Source organism: Embiotoca jacksoni, unplaced genomic scaffold (genome assembly GCF_022577435.1).
Source record: "Embiotoca jacksoni isolate LCO1_2020_lvr unplaced genomic scaffold, fEmbJac1.0.p SCAF_8, whole genome shotgun sequence".
NCBI classification, from domain to species: domain Eukaryota; kingdom Metazoa; phylum Chordata; class Actinopteri; family Embiotocidae; genus Embiotoca; species Embiotoca jacksoni.
Window position 1 is genome coordinate 12,499,319 of NW_027185436.1, and position 18,785 is coordinate 12,518,103.

At 42.5% G+C, this 18,785-nt stretch overlaps 1 protein-coding gene across 2 annotated transcripts in view; it reads right to left on the minus strand.

Moving 5' to 3' along the window:
- Window positions 1-18,785, minus strand: part of emid1 (EMI domain containing 1) — a 53,097-nt gene that overhangs the window by 9,604 nt on the left and 24,708 nt on the right. For both annotated transcript variants that reach the window (XM_069138467.1, XM_069138466.1), the window contains exons 4-8: window positions 4,019-4,108; window positions 3,844-3,905; window positions 3,600-3,732; window positions 2,277-2,321; window positions 2,069-2,176 (exon numbers count right to left, since the gene is read on the minus strand). In XM_069138467.1, the coding sequence (XP_068994568.1) occupies window positions 2,069-2,176; window positions 2,277-2,321; window positions 3,600-3,732; window positions 3,844-3,905; window positions 4,019-4,108 (438 nt within the window). The remainder of the gene's footprint in view (window positions 1-2,068; window positions 2,177-2,276; window positions 2,322-3,599; window positions 3,733-3,843; window positions 3,906-4,018; window positions 4,109-18,785) is intronic.

The window sequence follows — 18,785 nt, forward strand, 5'->3', positions numbered from 1 at the left end:
ATCTTCTTCTGGAGAAGCACAGCTCACGGCAGACTGATAAATGACTGTGGGTGATGTGATGATGGGGGGATAAACTATGACAGAAACCAGAGAGGAAAAAGATTAGATAAAGTGTTGAGTGATGCAACATAATAGTATCTGGCAGCAGTAGTGAGAGTATCTGTCTTTATATTTGTGTGTGTGCACATGTGGGGTGAAATCAGGAACTGGACAAAATACGTGAAGTGCATGTAGCGGCTGACTTTGTTTCTCTGTAATTAACAGGAGGTTCTTTAATGGCACAGTGCTGGGAATTTACTCAGGGACACGGAAAACTCAAATAAACACCATTAAACTCTGCAAAGTGTTACTGGCACAGGTTCAGTAAATGAAATGCTCCCTGCGTATAAGTAACAACCTGTATAGCCAGTCCATATGGGCCGGTCAGTGAAAGTGTCCCTTTTCCTCCCACAGACATTATTTTGAAGGTGGAAAAAGCACAACTACAAACTCTGACCTCATTGTTTGAAATGTCCTGAGGTAATTCTGCCCGCTGAACACCACCCCTCGCCCTCTGACAGACCCAGACGCGCCACTTTTCTGTTTACGTACTGATGCAACTGACGATGACAGTCCACTAATTATTGCTTTGCGAGGTAATGTTATTACAGCTCTGATTTGACACATCCATGGGCCGTTTTCACTTAGCCTTGGTAAACACTGCAGCATAACCAGCAGTATTTTGGCTGCTTCAAGGAGATTGTAAGCTACAATCTGCAGCACGGTGGTTCAAATGGCGAGTCCAAGTGACCCTTCAGAGTCTGTGACATATTAGGGAAAACAATTTGAGCCTTTTCCTGTAAAATAATGGTTTCTCAGGGACGCTGTGACAAAATATGAGCCAACGTTTGCAATACAACTATCCTGTAACTTATCAGGATTCATCATAACATACAATATCACATCTCAAAGCGACAGATGTTCATTTTTCTCCCATCTTTCCCATAACCCTCTGGCTGAAAAACATATTTGTCTACATTGTGCATGACACTGGACACATTCCAGTCCTGTGTTTATCTTTCTCTTTAAATGGAAAAAAAAATCAGCACAATAAGGAAAACACAGCTCTGCTTTTGAATACTTGTGAAGTAATGGAGATAGAAAAAACAATAACACCACAGGCATATGGAAATCATAAGGACCTGGGATTTGTGTATGTATAGCTCATGTTCATTTCAGATTGAAGTCACATGGCGCTTCCCAGAAAGTGAGTTTGTAGTTTAAGTTTAGCTCTAAATCTCATCTTTACCCAGCAGCAGGCACAGAGCAGGGGTCATATGTTAGGCTGAAAGGAAAAGACACTCCCTTCATGATCCAGAGCAGGGGAATAACTGCTTATAGCCAGAGCAGATGTTGTAACACACTTATACCGCCATTTACTTTATTTATCATTCAGGTCACAGCTGACTGTGGATTTACTTTCTTCCAATAGGTCAATCTATTATTTGTACATAAGCAGCGAGCTCTGAGTACATGAACAGATTTATGATTCGATGTCTGTTTTGGCTCGTGACCATGAACAGCAGCACATGTTTGGGGAGTTATGTAGTAGTATATGTAATCAGAAAACAAATACTTCAGCTGCCCACCGAAACAGTACTTTTAGAAACATATGATTTTAAAAGCCAAGGCAACAAAATACCCAAATTCCAGTAAGTTACCAGCAGGCCTCAAGGGCCGCTGGAATGCTCCAACACCGACCGCTGGAGGGTCTGTGGGCTGACCGAGATGTTTCAGAGAAACACAAATGCTCTGGAGAAGAACATCACAGGTCAGTGATGTCTCAACTGTTGTTTCCATAGATCTTTGGTCAATAGTGAGCCATTCAAATTACTTGTTTAACAGTCGATATGTTACGTGGACAGGGAAGTAAACAGCTGCCCTGAAATACCCTCCATCTCACTCAACTTTCGAACATGCTTATTGACTGTGCCAACATCTAGCAGGACAAGGTTAATTTGTTTCCCTCATCTCACAACTATCTGCTAACAATAAGCTGTGTGTATCTCCACCTCCCGCCCATTCCTACCTGCTGGTCCTTGGGATCCCTTCGTTCCAGGGGTTCCAGATGGGCCCCTCGACCCGGCCTCCCCCCGAGGCCCACTGGGACCTGGCAGCCCTCGAGACCCTGGCTTCCCTAAGAGGAGGAAACAGTCATGAGTAATCATGTAGCCTTAACTGGTTTACATCTTAAATGTTTCTACGTCAGCTGAAAGGCAACTATGGTTACAATTTACCCTCTCTGCCAGCAAGCCCATCTCTCCCCTTTTCACCCTGAGGACCTGAAATGAAAACAGAGAGATGGCTTAATTGAGAGGTTTAACTCTGTGGAAAAAAAAATCTGAGCTCAAGGCACTAAGAGAATAGGTTGTATAAAATCATTGAGTGTTTATGTCATTGTTAGGGCTAATTTAAATTTCCGTTCCAAAATATAAAATATGTATATTAATCAAAAGAAAAGTTGCATTTCTTTAAAGTTTTTAAAGGAGCAGTTTATTTTGTGGATGTCTGAAAAGATTGATTTTGAATGATATCAGGCCAATGCTGCAGTTTGTGATATGTTCAACAGAGTTCTGGCTATGGGCTTTGTGAAAGGGGAAATCCACCAATTTTATATTTCAAATTGCCTTTTGCAGGTTTTGAGGAATGGTATTGTTTTGTAAATAAAAAGCAGTAATATAAAGTATTTTGAGGCTCCAAGGAGCTCTGTAAAGTCAGGTTCGCTTGGATCAGTATCAGTAAAGGATTGATCAGACTGAAGCCCCCCTATGAGTTGCTTGAAGCAATTTGCCCTTTTTATCTTATATTTCTTATTTCCAAGTGGAACTGGCACAGAACTTCTCTCATGTGATCAGTCATGATGCACATCACGATGTCTATGGAGCCTAAAACCATTGTGTGTACTTTTCAGTGTTTGAATTCTTAATGTGAACTGTATTCACTTTGTAACATCTTTAAAAATAAAAAAATAAAAAACTAACAATCCCACAATGCATTGTGTTTTAAAGTCATTAAGTGCATCAGGGTGTGATTTCAGACACAGCAGTAGAGTGCACTGCGCCTACTTGTTTCATTTTATACGAATGAAAACTTAAGCCATCAGAGTATTTTGAAAGCTCCTCTAAACACACAAAAGTTCTTCACAGTTTGGCTCTTGGGGCGAAACATTTTTTAATGGAACAAATTTTGTCTTTATTCTTCTGAAAGTGCAGCACAGTGAACTGTGTGTTTTTAGCTGCAGCCAGTGCTGAGCTCGACTCCAGGAAAGGAGAGGTCTTTAATACTTCCACACAGCCACAGAGCGCTCAAAGTGAGCAGCACAGACAACTGGGCTCGTACTTTTGTTAAAGGAAATGAGTGTGTGCGTGCGTGCGTGTGTGTGTGTGCAGTGCAGGAAATAAGATATGAGCAGAGGTGAGCAGGTAGTGGGCAGAAAAAGCTACAAGGAGTGATTTCTGACTCAATTATCAAAACACAAAACCCTGGACTGCACTTAATGGAAATATGCAGTTTTTTTTCAATTTAAAATCTATTAATACACAACAGTGTGATATACATACCTGCAGGTCCCTGCTCACCAGGAGCTCCCTGAGCAGGCACGGCCCCCTTCAGTATCGAGGCCTCTGCCGCTGTTCCTCCTTTACCCTGAAGGTGGCGATGTGATATGGAGGCCGGGGCTGTGAGTAATTGGACCTGGCACAGAAAGATATAAAGCAAGGTAATTAAGCATTGTGCTTGTTTAATGTAGAGCTATCATATTTCTCAATGATTTAGATACGGGGGCTGAATGAGTTCAGTCTTTACCTTCGCCTCCAGTGAGTTGAGTCTGTCGCTTAAAGCTGTGATTCGACTGCAGTTGAGACAAACTAAAAAAAAAAGATTGGCTTTCTTTATCTCCAGAGATTAGACAAATAAATATGAAGCATACTTTTGGCATTGTGTTGCACAGTCAAAGTAGTAACGTGTCCACAGTTCTTACTAGAGATAGGCTCTCCTGTGCGTGCTGGCGGTCGGCGTAGTGTGGATGGTTTCCTGACTGCTTCTTGAGCTACGAGCTGGTTCCCTGCATCTGGAACAGAAGATGAAGAGACAAAACATGTCTGAAAACATAATCTTTAGATTTGGGAGTTTCTATTTCAAACAATAAGTCTCTGATTCCCAATTGATTTGAGGACATGAACAGGCTGCAGGTGTCATATGTCATTTTGTGTTTAATGTGATGTCATCACTCGAATGATGTGGACATTAGAGACCCTATCAAGTTCTATTACTGTGCAAGAAACCAAAAGTCCCCTCTGTGCTGTTTCTGTCCTCCAGGTGAGCTTCTTATTATTGGCCAGAGAACTGGCAAAACATTATCAGGGTACACAACAGATAGAAATGGAAATCACTAATGACAGTTGCAGCTTTTCTCTGTTACATTTCAAGGAAACAAACAGAGTGCACGCCGCGTCTTTGCCAAGTTGCTTTTCTTTTGCCTTGTTCCTTTATAGAGTATAAAATCTCATGGCCTGGGAGAGAGGGCGTGTAAAGATAAACAATAGTTTCCTTGTGCAGAGAGAATGGGCAGTCTTGACTTGTATTCGGTCTTGCCTTCATTTTATGAAGTGTGGGAGTTTGTGTCCCAGGGTTCTGGATGTTTTGAATGGGCAGACCTTTGTGGAAATGTTAGACTGACTCCATTGTCTGGCCCGGTCTGGCTCTGGTTGGCCCAGGTGCTCCTGATATGAACAGGAGGCTGGGTTCAGCACCTCATTAGCCACCAGGAAGCACGTCTTTCCATTCAGTGGCCAGCAGCCACAGTCAACACCAAATGCTGGACTAAAAGAAGCCATGAAATAGCACCTGCAGCACAGGGCTGCAGGCAGGAGGACGGTATTCTTCTTAAACAGCTTCACTTACTGTAACATCAGATGTCATAATCTGTCTCGATCCACTGCGGCCCCAGAAAAGGAAAATGGAGAGCTTATTGTCACAAAGAAAAATAAACGTTTTGGAACTTAAGACGCAAATGCATAATGGACTGAGCAATTACCCAAAGAGGGGAGAGAGAGAGAGAGAGAAGGCAAAGGAGGAGTATGAAAAGTACACAGAGCATATGGTTTAGGGTAAATTGAGACTGCTCCAATAACTCCCCCTCCTCAACCTCTGTGCTCATGATTTCACTGTTTTGGGTTCTGGGTATTTCTCCAAGGATTAAAAGTATAGATGGATATAAACCATGCAAGACCTGAGAATGAAATGTTATGGCATGAGCTCTAGATTGTAGAAAACTCTTCCATGTTTCAATAACAAGATAAAGCTTAGAAAGAGATGAGGAGAGCGCACACTTCACCTGCTCTTTTTCACTTGTCTGTAGTGCACTTCAGTGAAGACAAAGAGAGGTGTGTATATGCGTACACGTACATGCATATCCTGAAGACGTTTTCTGTGGAGCTCGGCCCGTGTAGATGGCTGCACTCAATTACAAAGGAGGCTCTGGATAGAAAATCTAGCTTTCGCTCCTCCCCTCCCGACACCACCTCTTATCCCTCTAGAGTAAAGAACATTCAAGCGCCAAGATCCCCTCACCCACACTTGAGCTATTGTATGAAGCATTAAGCCGGCTTTGGCATGAAAAACTACTGCCTCCCACACACACACACACACACACACACACACACACACACACACACACACACACACACACACACACACACACACACACACACCTCGAACACACTTTCTCTCTTTCTGTCTTGCAACAACCAATTTAAAATCCAACGAGACCCCTCTTTTTTTCTGCATCTCCTGTGACAGTATCATTTAACTACAAGGCCTGTGGTGTGCGTGCATTCAGACTCTGTTTAAGAGAAAGAGGCTCACTGGGATGCCTCGTGTGATCCGTCGCTCTGTTGGCCAACAATAACGTCATCGCAGCTAATGAATGCCCCCTGATGGACACGGTTCATTGTATCCGCTCTTTGATCTCAGTGGGCTAATTGCCCCAGTGGGAGAGGTCAAAGAAATGTGTGAATGTATTTGACCTTTTTACCCTGTGTTGCACTAGGCTCTCATCAGTGACTGAGTCAGAACTCTTCATTAGAGAAATACCCCCGCCGAGAGTTCATCAGGCCAGAGGCTGTCCTGAAATAAGTTGTTTCTCGTTGTTCCTTTCTCTCGTGCACACACACTAACACACAATGTTCAGTAATTTGTTTACAAACACTCTCTTTGCTCCTGCTGGTGCAATAATCTAAAGTAAAAGGAGTGAGATAGGAGCAAAGATCACAGCCAGAAGGTTATCTTTTCCGATTTCATAATAAGTGTGTGTATTCAGGCAGTTATGAAAGATGACCAGAGCAACTGTTTGTGCTAAAGTGTAAGATGATATGTACTGTATATGTATAAAATTATGAGGAAACACTACTCGGACTTGGATGAGATGCGTCTGAAAGGCAAATCAGATTTTGCAGAACATCTATTTAGGACTGATTTGATCTAATTTGATGTCTATTACAGAGCTCTGAAGCCATCCAAAAGTCGAGGGGAGATAATGCACACACACAAGCATACAGCCGGGGGTTAAGGTTAGACAGGCCGTTGAAATTGTTTGTTGAAATCCACACAACAGATCTGCCAAGCCACACATGTGGACCCCTTGAGCCTCAGCTGAACCCTCAATGTGACTTTCTCTTTTATATTTCATCTGCTGCACACACTGACGATGAGTAAACTGTGAACTCTTCTTTACATATCCAGACCCAGTTCCAGCTGAGATAAACTGCAGTTCACGTGGTGATAAATGTGCCTTATTTTTCCACTCACATTCGATTTTACTGATAGGACACACCATTACTTTTCCAAACTTCTAAACTTAAAAAGTCTGAAACAGAAATGAGACACAATATTGCAGACGGAAGGAGAGTGACTCGTAACTTGCTGTGGTAACAAACTGTTTTGTGAGCCAACATCAGAAACACACTTATGCCAAGTGTGAACATGGCCAAAGGGGGAAGCCCTCAATCTGAAAATCTGAATTGACTGCACTCCAAGTTTCAATTTAGGTTCCACCAAAACCAAATTTTACTATTATAGCAATATATAAATTTTTGCTACGACAGCTTTATCACAGAGCTATTATTATTGGCTTAGAAAAGCCACTTCCAAACCCTGCAGGTATCATCGGAGTTAGAGCCAAGGGCACAATGGCCAGGAGTGCAGCTCCCACCTTTCGCTCTACGAGCTAAGGTGTGTGCCCGGGAAACTGCGTGTGTGACAAATATACTCACAGAGGCTGTATTATTAGTGGGCCATGGTCATTCCTTCAGTGATACTCTCCCAGTGAAAATAAACGTAATGCTAAGAGCCCGGTTAGCCCTGCCAACCAGAGCCCTTAAACACACATCTAACACTCAGCAGCACTGACCGTCTGATCCCCAGAGCTCATCACCTTCTGAGGTTTATTTGTTCTACGCAGAATGGTTACACAGTTTACAGACAGGGAGGCTTTAATGAGCTTTGTGACTGTACGAGTGAAACCTTTGTTGTTCTGTCATCTGGTCTGCAGCAGAGGGTTCATGAATACACGAACATCACGTAGGCTTGTCTGAACTGTTTTCCTGAATATAACTGTTATCTCAGAGTTTGAAGCTTCTGTAAGAAGATACAGTACATGGTCTGGGGCAGCAACTGTGAACGAAAACATCAAAACACACACACGTACACGTACACGCGCACACGCGCACACACACACACACACACACACACACACACACACACACACACACACACACACACACACACACACACACACGGAAGCGAGCAGACATAGCAGAGTGGTAGGTCCTGATCCATCTCTGTCTGGTCAATTAGCTGAGCTCAGCGCTGCTGCATCATTAGTGACCAGGTGCTGACAGCCAACCAGGAAGAGGCGTTTGTCTCTGTCTCTGCACCGGACAGACTAAAGACTGCTGCTGCGTACAGATAAACACACACACATACACACAAACAGTCCACTCACAAATGAACAAGTAAGCCAAGCTGAACAAGGCGGCTACTCAGAACATATGTTTGCTGAGCAAGCAGTCTATTTTTGAATTTAACAGAGACAAATTGAGGTGATATGATCCAAGTATTGTTTCATTCTGCTCTTCTTCCTCTCGCTTTTCCTCTCCTCCTTTTTTTCTCCTTGAACACCCCCTTTCCAATAAAATAATTATTTAATCAAGTTATACAGAATATTTAAAAAGTTTCTACCGCAAATTAAAACAGAGGTCGTAGACAAAATCACGTCTTTTCAGTGCAGATGACAATACAGCAATGTGAAAAAGATTGATTGGTTCTTATGCATTTTAAAGTGGCAACATAAAGGCGAGATATGAGTTGTTATTTTGTTTTTTTGTAAATGACAAGTGCATGTGGTCCATGTGGGTTTTGATCTGCTTGCAAGGAAACAGATCTCAGCTGGTAAAAAAAAAAAAAGGTTATTTATGTGTTTAAATCATTGTGGCAGCCACTCGAACCCAAGCAAGACTCAACATCAGGCTGTCTGATCAGTAGAAGAGGAACATAACACACACTGTGTATCATCCACTCTGTACTGTACACCAATACTCACCTGATCAAACATATCAGGTACTGTTTCTTTGTCGATGATGTTATCAATTCCAGTATTTATAACAACGACTTCGCGCAGGCTGCTGACAAGTACCACGGAAACCACTTAGATCTTTGCAGTGAGGTATACAGATTTTGAATTTGGGAAAAAGACAGCATTAGCATGGGATCAGTACTAAGGAATTTTAAGTGGTACTGAGACAGAAAAAGAAAAATCTATCATCCCTCTCTTCTACACAGGCTCCTGGAGCAGGGTTGGCTCAAAACAATCACAGCTGGTATTACAGTATATTAAAGCAGACCCACCAAGAGCTACTACCTCCCATACAGCTGTCGGGCCTCAGTCTAGTGGTCTGGGCTTGGTCGTCCACCCAGTGCAAACCTGCATCTGAACCACAGTGTTTACTGCGTTTTCCCAGGGTTGTAGGTTTCTTTTATTGGGTGATTGGCTTAAAGGGTGGGACACAATTCATCATTTCCTTACTTGGAATTGCCACTCTGCCTCTCAACCTCTCAGCCTGAGAGAAGAGCAGCAGCCCACACATTAGACAGGTCCAGCTGTAATTACAGGTGAGAAGGAAATGTGGCATCGCTATAACGCCCGGTCAGATAATTGATCCCAGAGGAAAAGGTAAGCTGAGTGAGACGAAATCCTCACTTTTACACCGATGGAGTTGAAAACAAGTGCACGGAGGGAGTCGGTCTACATCTGCTCTCTTTTATAAGTTGAGGGGAGGTGTCGCAAAGAGCGTCTGCAAATGAAACCACGCTGCAGCCTCCAGGACCCCGAAGTGAGAGCGTGCCGGGTCAGACAGGTTCTCACCTCATGCACACACATCTCAACCTCATCAATAAGCACAGACAGGGCAGGGCACACTCGCCACTGAACTCCAACCACACCCTCCACAGAGCTGAACCTCCATCAGTTCCCAGAGTAAGGAAATAATTCATTACATTTAGTCTGCTGACTTTACCTGAGGAGATGATTTATGGACTTACAGTAATTTTACTTTTACTAGATTTTTTACTCACTACAAAAATAATTACATCACTTATTGACTATGAACCCTGTCAGCTGCCTAATATTACTTTGGCCTTGTAGAGCTTGCTTTGTGTTTAAACTTATTTAAACTATCATTTTTTTTTTCATAAAATCAATTTATCTTAATTTGCTTCTGTCATGAAAACAACATTCTTTTGCTTTGTCAAAGATTTTTAAGATTCAAGAAGAAAAGTTCAAAGCTGAACTGTCCACAGAGAATAATTTACATACAGTAAAATTCTTAGTTTACTCTCTTTACTGAATAACATTACCTTGCAGTAAGTAATTCGGGTGCAACAGTTCTTCTCATCTGTACTGCTTTCACTTGAGAAGCCATTGTTGTTTTTTAGTTCACTTTGAGTTATATAAAAAAAATCTGTGAGGTGCCTACTTTAGAAAACATTCACACAAACAGATAAATGTAGCAGAGGCCAGATCAGTGGTGAACAGCAGTGTTGTTTCACTAATGGCTTTCAGTTTGGTTTTGGCTCAGCCAATTCTCACATCAGTCCTGTCAGCTCTTCCAGCCGATCCAGATGTACATGCACACACAGCCTCTAATCTTTCACAGGAAGGAGGAGGGTCTCCCGCCTCTCCTCCCACCTCTCTGTCTCACACAGGGCTGTCTTTACCTCACCTTCCATCTCACTTACTCTCCCTGTCTCTCTCACTCTCTCTTGTTTTTGCAGCACATGCCTGCAGTGGTGCTTATGTCACTGACAGGGTCTGCATATCAGTCTGGCTGCCCCTCCTACCCCCTCCCCAGCAGGCGGTGGTGTGTAATTACAGAGCAGTGGCCGGCTGACTGGTCTGACTGGTGGGGTGACTGAGGTCTGCTGACAGAGGTGTTTGTCTGGAGACATGTGCTCCCATTGGCATTGTGGGACAGGAGACTGGTCATTGTGGGCATCGACAACTGTGAGGTAGACCTCTCTGTACAGGACGCAGCACTCACCTTTCATAACCTCCTCTCCCTCCCTCTTGTCTGTCTTCCTGCTTTTTGTATTTTCCAGCAGGTCTCATCATGAGAGACCTGGAGCTATCTGCCCTACAGAGGCTTAGACCAGACTGTTGAGAATACCTGCAAGGCGCTTGTAGATACTAATTACAGGATAATTGAGCTTTGTTTTTCAGCACCTTTGCCTCTAATTACTGAGCAAAGCAGATCTACCTCCACTGTTTGTTCTCTGCTTGTTTTAAGGTGGTGTCTTCTGTCCTTTAAGCAATAGCCTAACAGACAGTTGGCCGTCTCAGCGCAAGATTCTGCCTGAATGTTCCCAGCAGCAGCAGAGGCAGTTTGTGTTCACAGAGAGACACAAAAAAGAAAGAATCTGGTGTTAACACCAATTTCAGTGGATAAAAACCCCAAAATATTTGAGTGAATTAAAACATGAAAAAAGTCAAATGTGCTTTTCTGCAAGAATTATAAAAAAAAGAAAGGCTCCAGCATATGGCAAAATGGAAACAATTTTCTCTGTGCCATGAAAGCAAACAACACTGTGGTCTGTGTAAAGTGTCTAAAATTAGTGGTGGGTACATGTGTCAAACTGCAGCGAGCTGATTTGAGATAGTATGTGGTCGGCAACGGCTGCACAAAAAAATCCACCCAGCAGTCGTTAAACATTTCCTCCACTTGAAAGCAGCAGATGTCTAATAAAAGCATGCGGCAGAGGATGACAATCCAGCTCACACCCTTTACTTTTATGAAGATAGACACAACAACACAGAAGCCTGTTGAAACGCAGCTCTTCCCTCGTGATCCTTGTTGACTCAAATAAAAGCTGCTTTGTAAACTCTTCCTTGGCGACACTCTCCCTTTCAATGAACTTGGCTGGCATCTCCTCCACTGATGCGCAACCTTTCTCCCCGTCTCTCAATCTCTGTCTCTGCAGCAGTCACCCGGGAAACGAGGGAAAACAGGACTGCATAGCTGCCGACTGCCTGGGTCAAACCACACACTCCGCTGCTGCTGATTTAATGTGGCAGGGAGGGGACAGTCTTGTCTGTGACTTCTCCATATAAAACACTCCTTATACACAGCAGTAATTAAACCCCAATCCTCTCAGCCAACACACTGCCACAACAGGCCAACAAACAATAGCTCTAAAAACACACACGACCAGAATTAGACCGCCACACACAAACACAAACATGTGCTAAAGTTATTGCTGTTGACTACGCATGCTTTAAATATAATGAATGCTGCACTAAGCTGCATAACAGTTTGCACTTTATAAGCTTTTGTGACTGAAATAAGAAAACTCCATCAGTCTTTAAACGGAGAACTCCGTTTATGACAATTCTGGTCTTATTTTGTAGGTTTTGGCATCCATTCTCTCCACTATGACATCATCATACTCACCAAAGGGACCACTGAAATCTGAAAATACACAGCAGCAGCATCCTTGACAATGAAGCCGGATGGGAACATGAGCAGTCAGACAAAAAGGGTGTAGACAGGTTGAAAGGTCAACACGCATGTGTTACGCAGACTACGTGAAATAATTTAGTTGGAGGTAGAACCAGTGAATACAGTAGATTACAAGTGAACCAACTCAGCCAGTAAAATGTGAAGGATGCTTACAAAGGATGAATGATGTAAATAATAACAGGAAATAAATGTACCACTCCACTTTGTTTAATCGTCTGACTGCTTTAGTTTATCTTTTATATTTTTTGCAATATAGCCATGTTATGATGACACAGTTTGTTAAACAGAATCATCTGAGATGTCCTTGGAAACTGTTTGAAAAAAGGCCAGACACTTAAAAAACACACTTGGCAGGTGATTGATTGAACCATCAGTCTATCACAGTCTGACTTCTGCCAATCAGATCACTGTTGGCTATCGCTGTCATCACACCTTAACCACGGCCGAGGGTGCCAAAAGGTCTTCACAGGACGCTGATTGGTCCCATATCACTGTGGTTTGATGGATTCTTGCCTGATCTCACAAATCTAGTTGCCTCACAAGGAAACTGTTCTGACATCTCAGCTATGAACTAGTGAAAGCAAAGATAGAAATGACTTATAATCAAATATACATGAAAAAGACAACTGCTTAATTATTTAATTAATGAAATAAGCACAGTTGATTGTTACTCAGCCCAGCCCCAAAAAGACCATTGATCACATCTTCTGTGTTTCACACGTGTAGAAGTAGAAGACCAGTTAGCCACAGATTTGGAGGTATTTACTGAACATCAGCAGCTAGTTTGCTGACTGCACGCAGCGCTTAAGAGGTCCCATCCTCACAGTTAAGCTGCAGGGTTGGTAGAAGTCCATTTCTGAACAGAGCCCTCACCTAAAGTAGGCTTACGACTGACTAGCTTGCAGCTAAGAAGACCCAACATACAAATACGATAACTTTGGAGGCTTTTGGTCAAAGCTGGCTGCATTGCCCGATTTCAAGCCTTTGCACTAAGCTGACATGTCCCGTACCAGTTTCTCCATGAACCCACCATCGGTCCAGCTCCTGCTAAGACAGCAAACAAGCCGACCTTACAGGAACTAAAAAGTATAAATGAAGTGTAATGAAACTGCAGTGTCAAACTGTAAATCTTACTCGTTACTAAAAAAGTAATTGTAGCTGGCTTCCAAATACAGCATTGGTGTAATCAAATGTAATAAAGTAGAAGATGAGATGTTACTCAAAGAAAGTTCTGGAGGATCAGAAATATCCAAACAATAAGCTGCAAAGTCTGAACAAATAAAAATGATTTTTAAATCGACCAACTGCTGTAATAAAAGCAGAGGAGAGGAAGTGTTTACACACTACTGCTCTCTGCAAAAACATGCATCTGAATTCCTGGCCAGCAGACCCTTTACTTTGACCTTGGTCATTAGCATACAGAAGTTGACATGCACTCCAGCTCTCTGCCCACAGCTGCAGCCAAGCAGAGCGCAGGCCAATCCACAAAACTTCAGACAAACATCCTGCCCAATGTCTTCTCCTGTACACACTCAGTGCTGGGTGAGTAAATCCTTTGCACTCAGTGTTTGAAGGACACGTCCAGTACAACACAGTTTATTTGTCCAAGGTTGGTCTGAGCGCTCACTTATTACGGCTCAGAGGCCTGTTGCGGCACTAGCCAAATGTAATTTCCCTCCTGTGGTATGATTTGTGAGTGAGTACACGAGAGCAAGTTTTGTTAAGAAAAAGGCTTCAATAACCTGTATTTTTCCTTAACCACCCGTGTAAACAATAAAAACAATTGAGTCCCATCTGACAACTATGCAGCAGAATCCATGACAACCAAATACACATGCTCCAGTTGAACACAGTGACTGTGTGATAGTGACTGCAATCGTCCACTCAGAGCCAAGAAGTGATTGCCAGACTGTAGTCATTCCAGCTCCCCACAGGACGATATTCTGCTTCAATAGCAAACCATAAACCTGCCTCACTCTGCAGGGCTATAAATGAACTGAGAGCAGCAGACATGTGTGGTAAGAAGTGGGCCAAATCTTTCTTCACTATTGTTTCAACTTTCCTCATGATTCAGCTTCTTTCAGGGAGCATTGTCCATTTCCTCAACCATAACAAATCATTTGATTTGTCAGTTTCCTCAGGGACTTCTCATATAACACCCTAATCTCCATTTTGCCTTCATAAGCTTGGATCATATTACTGTGGAGGTATTCAGCCCCCGAGGTTTGTTAGGGTGAAAAAATGTTCGATGTAACCACTGTTTCAGCACATACTTTAAATAGGACAGAGACAGGGGAATCTATGAGGGACATCTTCTCATCATCTTCTCATCGTAAATGAACTTGACTGCCAGAATAAACAATCTGGTGAAACAAAAACTGTTGTATAAAAACTGTGGTACAGTTTCAAGAAGGACCTATTTATTGTTATTTTAACTCTTGATAAAATGAATCAATTGTGTCGTTTGAAATTATGGTCTATGTTGCATATTGTTAAATGGTTTCAGAAACTGAATGGGGAAATAAAGTTGCCTCACAAACTCTGTCACTTTCTGAAACCAAGAGTGCAACAAACATTCCTATTTTAGGCAACCTTGTGTTTTTTTTTACAAAGTAAAGATGTTAAGACTGGGCTGTGGTTTGTCTGTATCTCATTTATAGGACAATGATTTGCACGCACATGTATGTGGGTTATTTTCTAATTTTAGAACATGGATGGAAACAATAATTCCAAAACTAGAATTACCACCCCGTGTTTGTATGCCTCCGGCAACCAGTCAAGTTGCAGTTTACATCCATGTTGATCCAGACTCAAATAATATTAAAAGACCTTTAATGAATTTGGCTAATAAAGTTGATTCTGATAGAACAAAAAGTTGTACCCATGACAAGAGACAACACTTTAGATATGGATGTTGCTGCAAAGGACCGACACATTCTAAAATGTGGATACTTCTCATATTAAACCCAAGAGCAGTTTGTTCACTGTTTGTTTTGGGGTGTCGGTGTGGTGTGTTCTGTCCAGTTTCAAGGTGGACACCCAAGATTAGTGTCACCAGTTCAGTATATGACCAAATGTGAAATAAGGTTACAATCTCCACTTCTATTCCTGAATTATGGGGCTGAATAATAGACAGAAAAGTGCTTTTAACAGAACATTATGATGTCACAGTGAAGTTGAGGCCTTTTAGATATGAAATTTCATTGCTAGAAATTTGTGTAAATCTTTATTATAAGTTAAAGTATGAATTCTTGATTTACGGCCACAAGTGTTTTGTGAAGTCACAGTGACCTTTGACCACCAAAATTGAATCAGTTCCCCGTTGAGTCCAAGTGAACGCTTGTGCCAAATAAAAAAAAAAAAATTCCCTCAAGGCGTTCGTGAGATATCACATTCACACGAACAGGACGGACCAACAACCCAAAAACATAATGCCTCTGGCCACAGCTGTCGCCAACGTGGAGGTAAACAAACCTCAAGTGTTGTTATATAGAAAGAAATTAGGCCTCTGTGAGACCACGAGGATCAATCCACTGGGTATTGGCGAGAAACACAGCGGGTAAAAGAAACAAAGCATGTGCTGTCATAAACATTTGAATAATTATTCTCTATGACAGACAGATTTTTACTTGTCTTTCAAATGTGTCCAACAACCACAAACACTTTTGCCTTTATGTGGCTGTATAGGCTTGTTTTACCGAATCCTTTAGGGTTAGTAGGTTTTTGCAGTGTACTGCTACATTGACTCTGTACTCTATCTGCACTTTTGAGTACTCAGAGCCATAAAAGGTTCCTTGACAGCAGATGTATTCATGCATGAACATAAAGCAGACATGGACGTCTGGCTGATAAAAGCACAGCCGGCTGTGTCTGTGTCCAACATGATGCATTTTGGAAGAAGTCGCGGACCTGCTTTAGTCACACACACACACACCTGATTCAACAGCAGGGTCTCAAAGCTGCTGATTTAGAGAACTCATATTTTCTCCTCAAATCAAAACTTCCCTTTGAGTGAAGAGTGACAGTAAAACTCAGAAAACCACAGTTTGAAATGGTTACTAAGAATACTCTCAGGACAGAAAATAGAAAAGATAATAAACTAAACTGACATCAGACGCATATCCTTTCCATTGGCTCATATAAAATCCACCTATTGATGCTGTGTTACAAACAGTCACATATGTGCAAGCTCTCAAAGCAGTGGCGGAGCCAGGACCAACTCCCCCCCCCCCCCCCCCCCCCCCCCCCCCCCCCACACACACACACACACACACACAGAGGACTGAGACCGACCACAAAACTGCTCATCTGTGACATCAGTTTGAATAACAGTCATTCACCTGATACAGCTGCGTTCCTCCTCTCAGTGTGCTGACAAACGGGGCTGCCACACACAGACACACATCATCCTGCTGCTGCTGCAAAAAAATCTAACTATAATTCAAAACAGCAGGATCACATTTTTAGATTTTAGATATCAGCTTTCTGCTTCGAGGATCAATAGAGTATCAACAAAATATGTTCAGAGGAGTGGGGGTTGGGTCAAACCAGATGGTGATCTACAGCTGTTGATATCTGGATTACAAATGTTTATAAAACAAAATGACAAATTAACACACGTTTATTCAATTATTGAGAAAAGAGGAATTAACTTGAAACATAACGCAAGCTAAAATTCTGTAATGTCATTGCTTCTGTCACTTGTTTATGTTACTTGGTTTATATTGTATGGATGTGCATCAAGGGAGTGCTATAATCCAATGATGTTATCATTTACCTACTGTCTGTAGATTCGTATCATGATGGTATGAATATATCAGGATAATATTTTACTTAATGCTGTTAAAGATTCTGAATTAAAAGATAACAAGTGAATTTTGTTACATAGGCCTAAAGTATCAACGAGTTTATTAATGATGAATGTAGCTAATTAATATTCAACCTAATATGACTTCTGGAAATATCAGCAGAGTGTGACTGAGGTTGAGATTATTTCATCTAAATCCTGTTTGTAGGCATGCGTACAGATTTTTTGCATACATGTACATATGCACGCACACACACCAAACCCACTCATATATACTGTATGTACTTCCACAGACAGAGTGGAGTAAATGACTGTGTGAAGCTGAGCTCCTCTCAGACTAATCCCTGGGTGAATGGTGTGCTGTGTGCCAGGCATTCCTCTGTGTCTTTCTGAGGCTTTCTGAGGATTAGACCCCACTTACTTCCAGGGGCCGCAGGGTGGGATCAAAGCTGATTGAGCTTTTTGGATTCAGGGTGATATCTGTGGAACAGGGAGCCTGTACTCAGGTAGACTCGCAGGGAGGCACCGGGGAACGCGACACCACGTCCGAGATGTGAGACAGTGACACAGGTCACACACACCTGGTGCAGGTCAAACCAGCGCTAATCCAGCACAGCGCTAACTGGCGCTATGCTGATTGATGGCCAGCTGGCAAGATGTAAGACTTTAACACCAGCAGTAATGCAGGTATGCTGGACCTCAGCTCATTGAGGTTACACAAACACAAATCATAAAACGAGAGATTTTAACGATGGGTTTTCTCTATCATTCTTACAGTTTGAACTGTATGAGGAGCCTTTCATGAGGAAGGCATGAATGAAACATGTATGTGACAGACTGCAGCAATCTGGACTTCATTCTGCTGATCATTTGCACAGCACCGCAGGCTTTACACTGGCTAAACCTACACCCTTCGAAACAGAAGACAGACAAAACAAACACGGTGGCTGATCTGCAGTGACCTTAGAATACCCCAAAAGATCTGTGCAACGCCTGACCTTTACCCAGGCAGAAAAAAACAGGAGGTTTTCTTTAATCCATGAAAAATAACACAGAGGACCTGGAGGAAGTCTTTATTGTGACAGTACAATGAGTAAAGCATTTGAATTACCAAAATAGCCCACAGCAAGACAAATACACAGAGATGGTAAAGGGCTCTGAGGTCTGGCCTTCTGTCAGAGAGACAACGGCAGGAATTAAAAAGGCTAACATGGCAAGACCCTCGAGGCACACTGAAAATAAATAGAGTTTTAGCCACATATATACTCAGATGTTAGAGGGAAATTAGTGTGTCTATGTGCAGTAGGCAGGGGCAAAACACACACCAAGGGCAGACACACAGTGCGTGCAAGCATTAGACTAATTACTGCATGTATTTCAAAAGCTAATCTATGTATAGCGAAAGCTATCTGCTGCATCTCAATCCTGATGACAAACACTGACGGACGCCGTGTTTCGGAAACTCCCCAGGAAATAAACAGAATGACCTTCAGAGGATTTCAGCACGCTACAGATAAACATAATCATGACACGCATGGTCTGGCAAACATACAAAAAGATGTTGACTGTGGGTGCACGCAACTTAAGCTGCAGAGATCTTGATGTTTTATTCCTGCTCTTTGTTCTATCAGAACAAATGAAAGATTATTACCCATGGAGGCCCTTTGTACACATCATCTACCCTCTCACAGGTGTCTTTTTGTGCTGACATGTTCTATCTCTGCTCTGTCTGGAGGAACGCCAACCCCCACACACCCACACACCAAAACCCAGTGACGACACCCCTGGTCTGGGCAGTGTTACTCCAGCATTTGGTTCTGTCTCATGTCAGCTTCCTCTGGCAGACGGAAGTGCATGCACACCGGGGT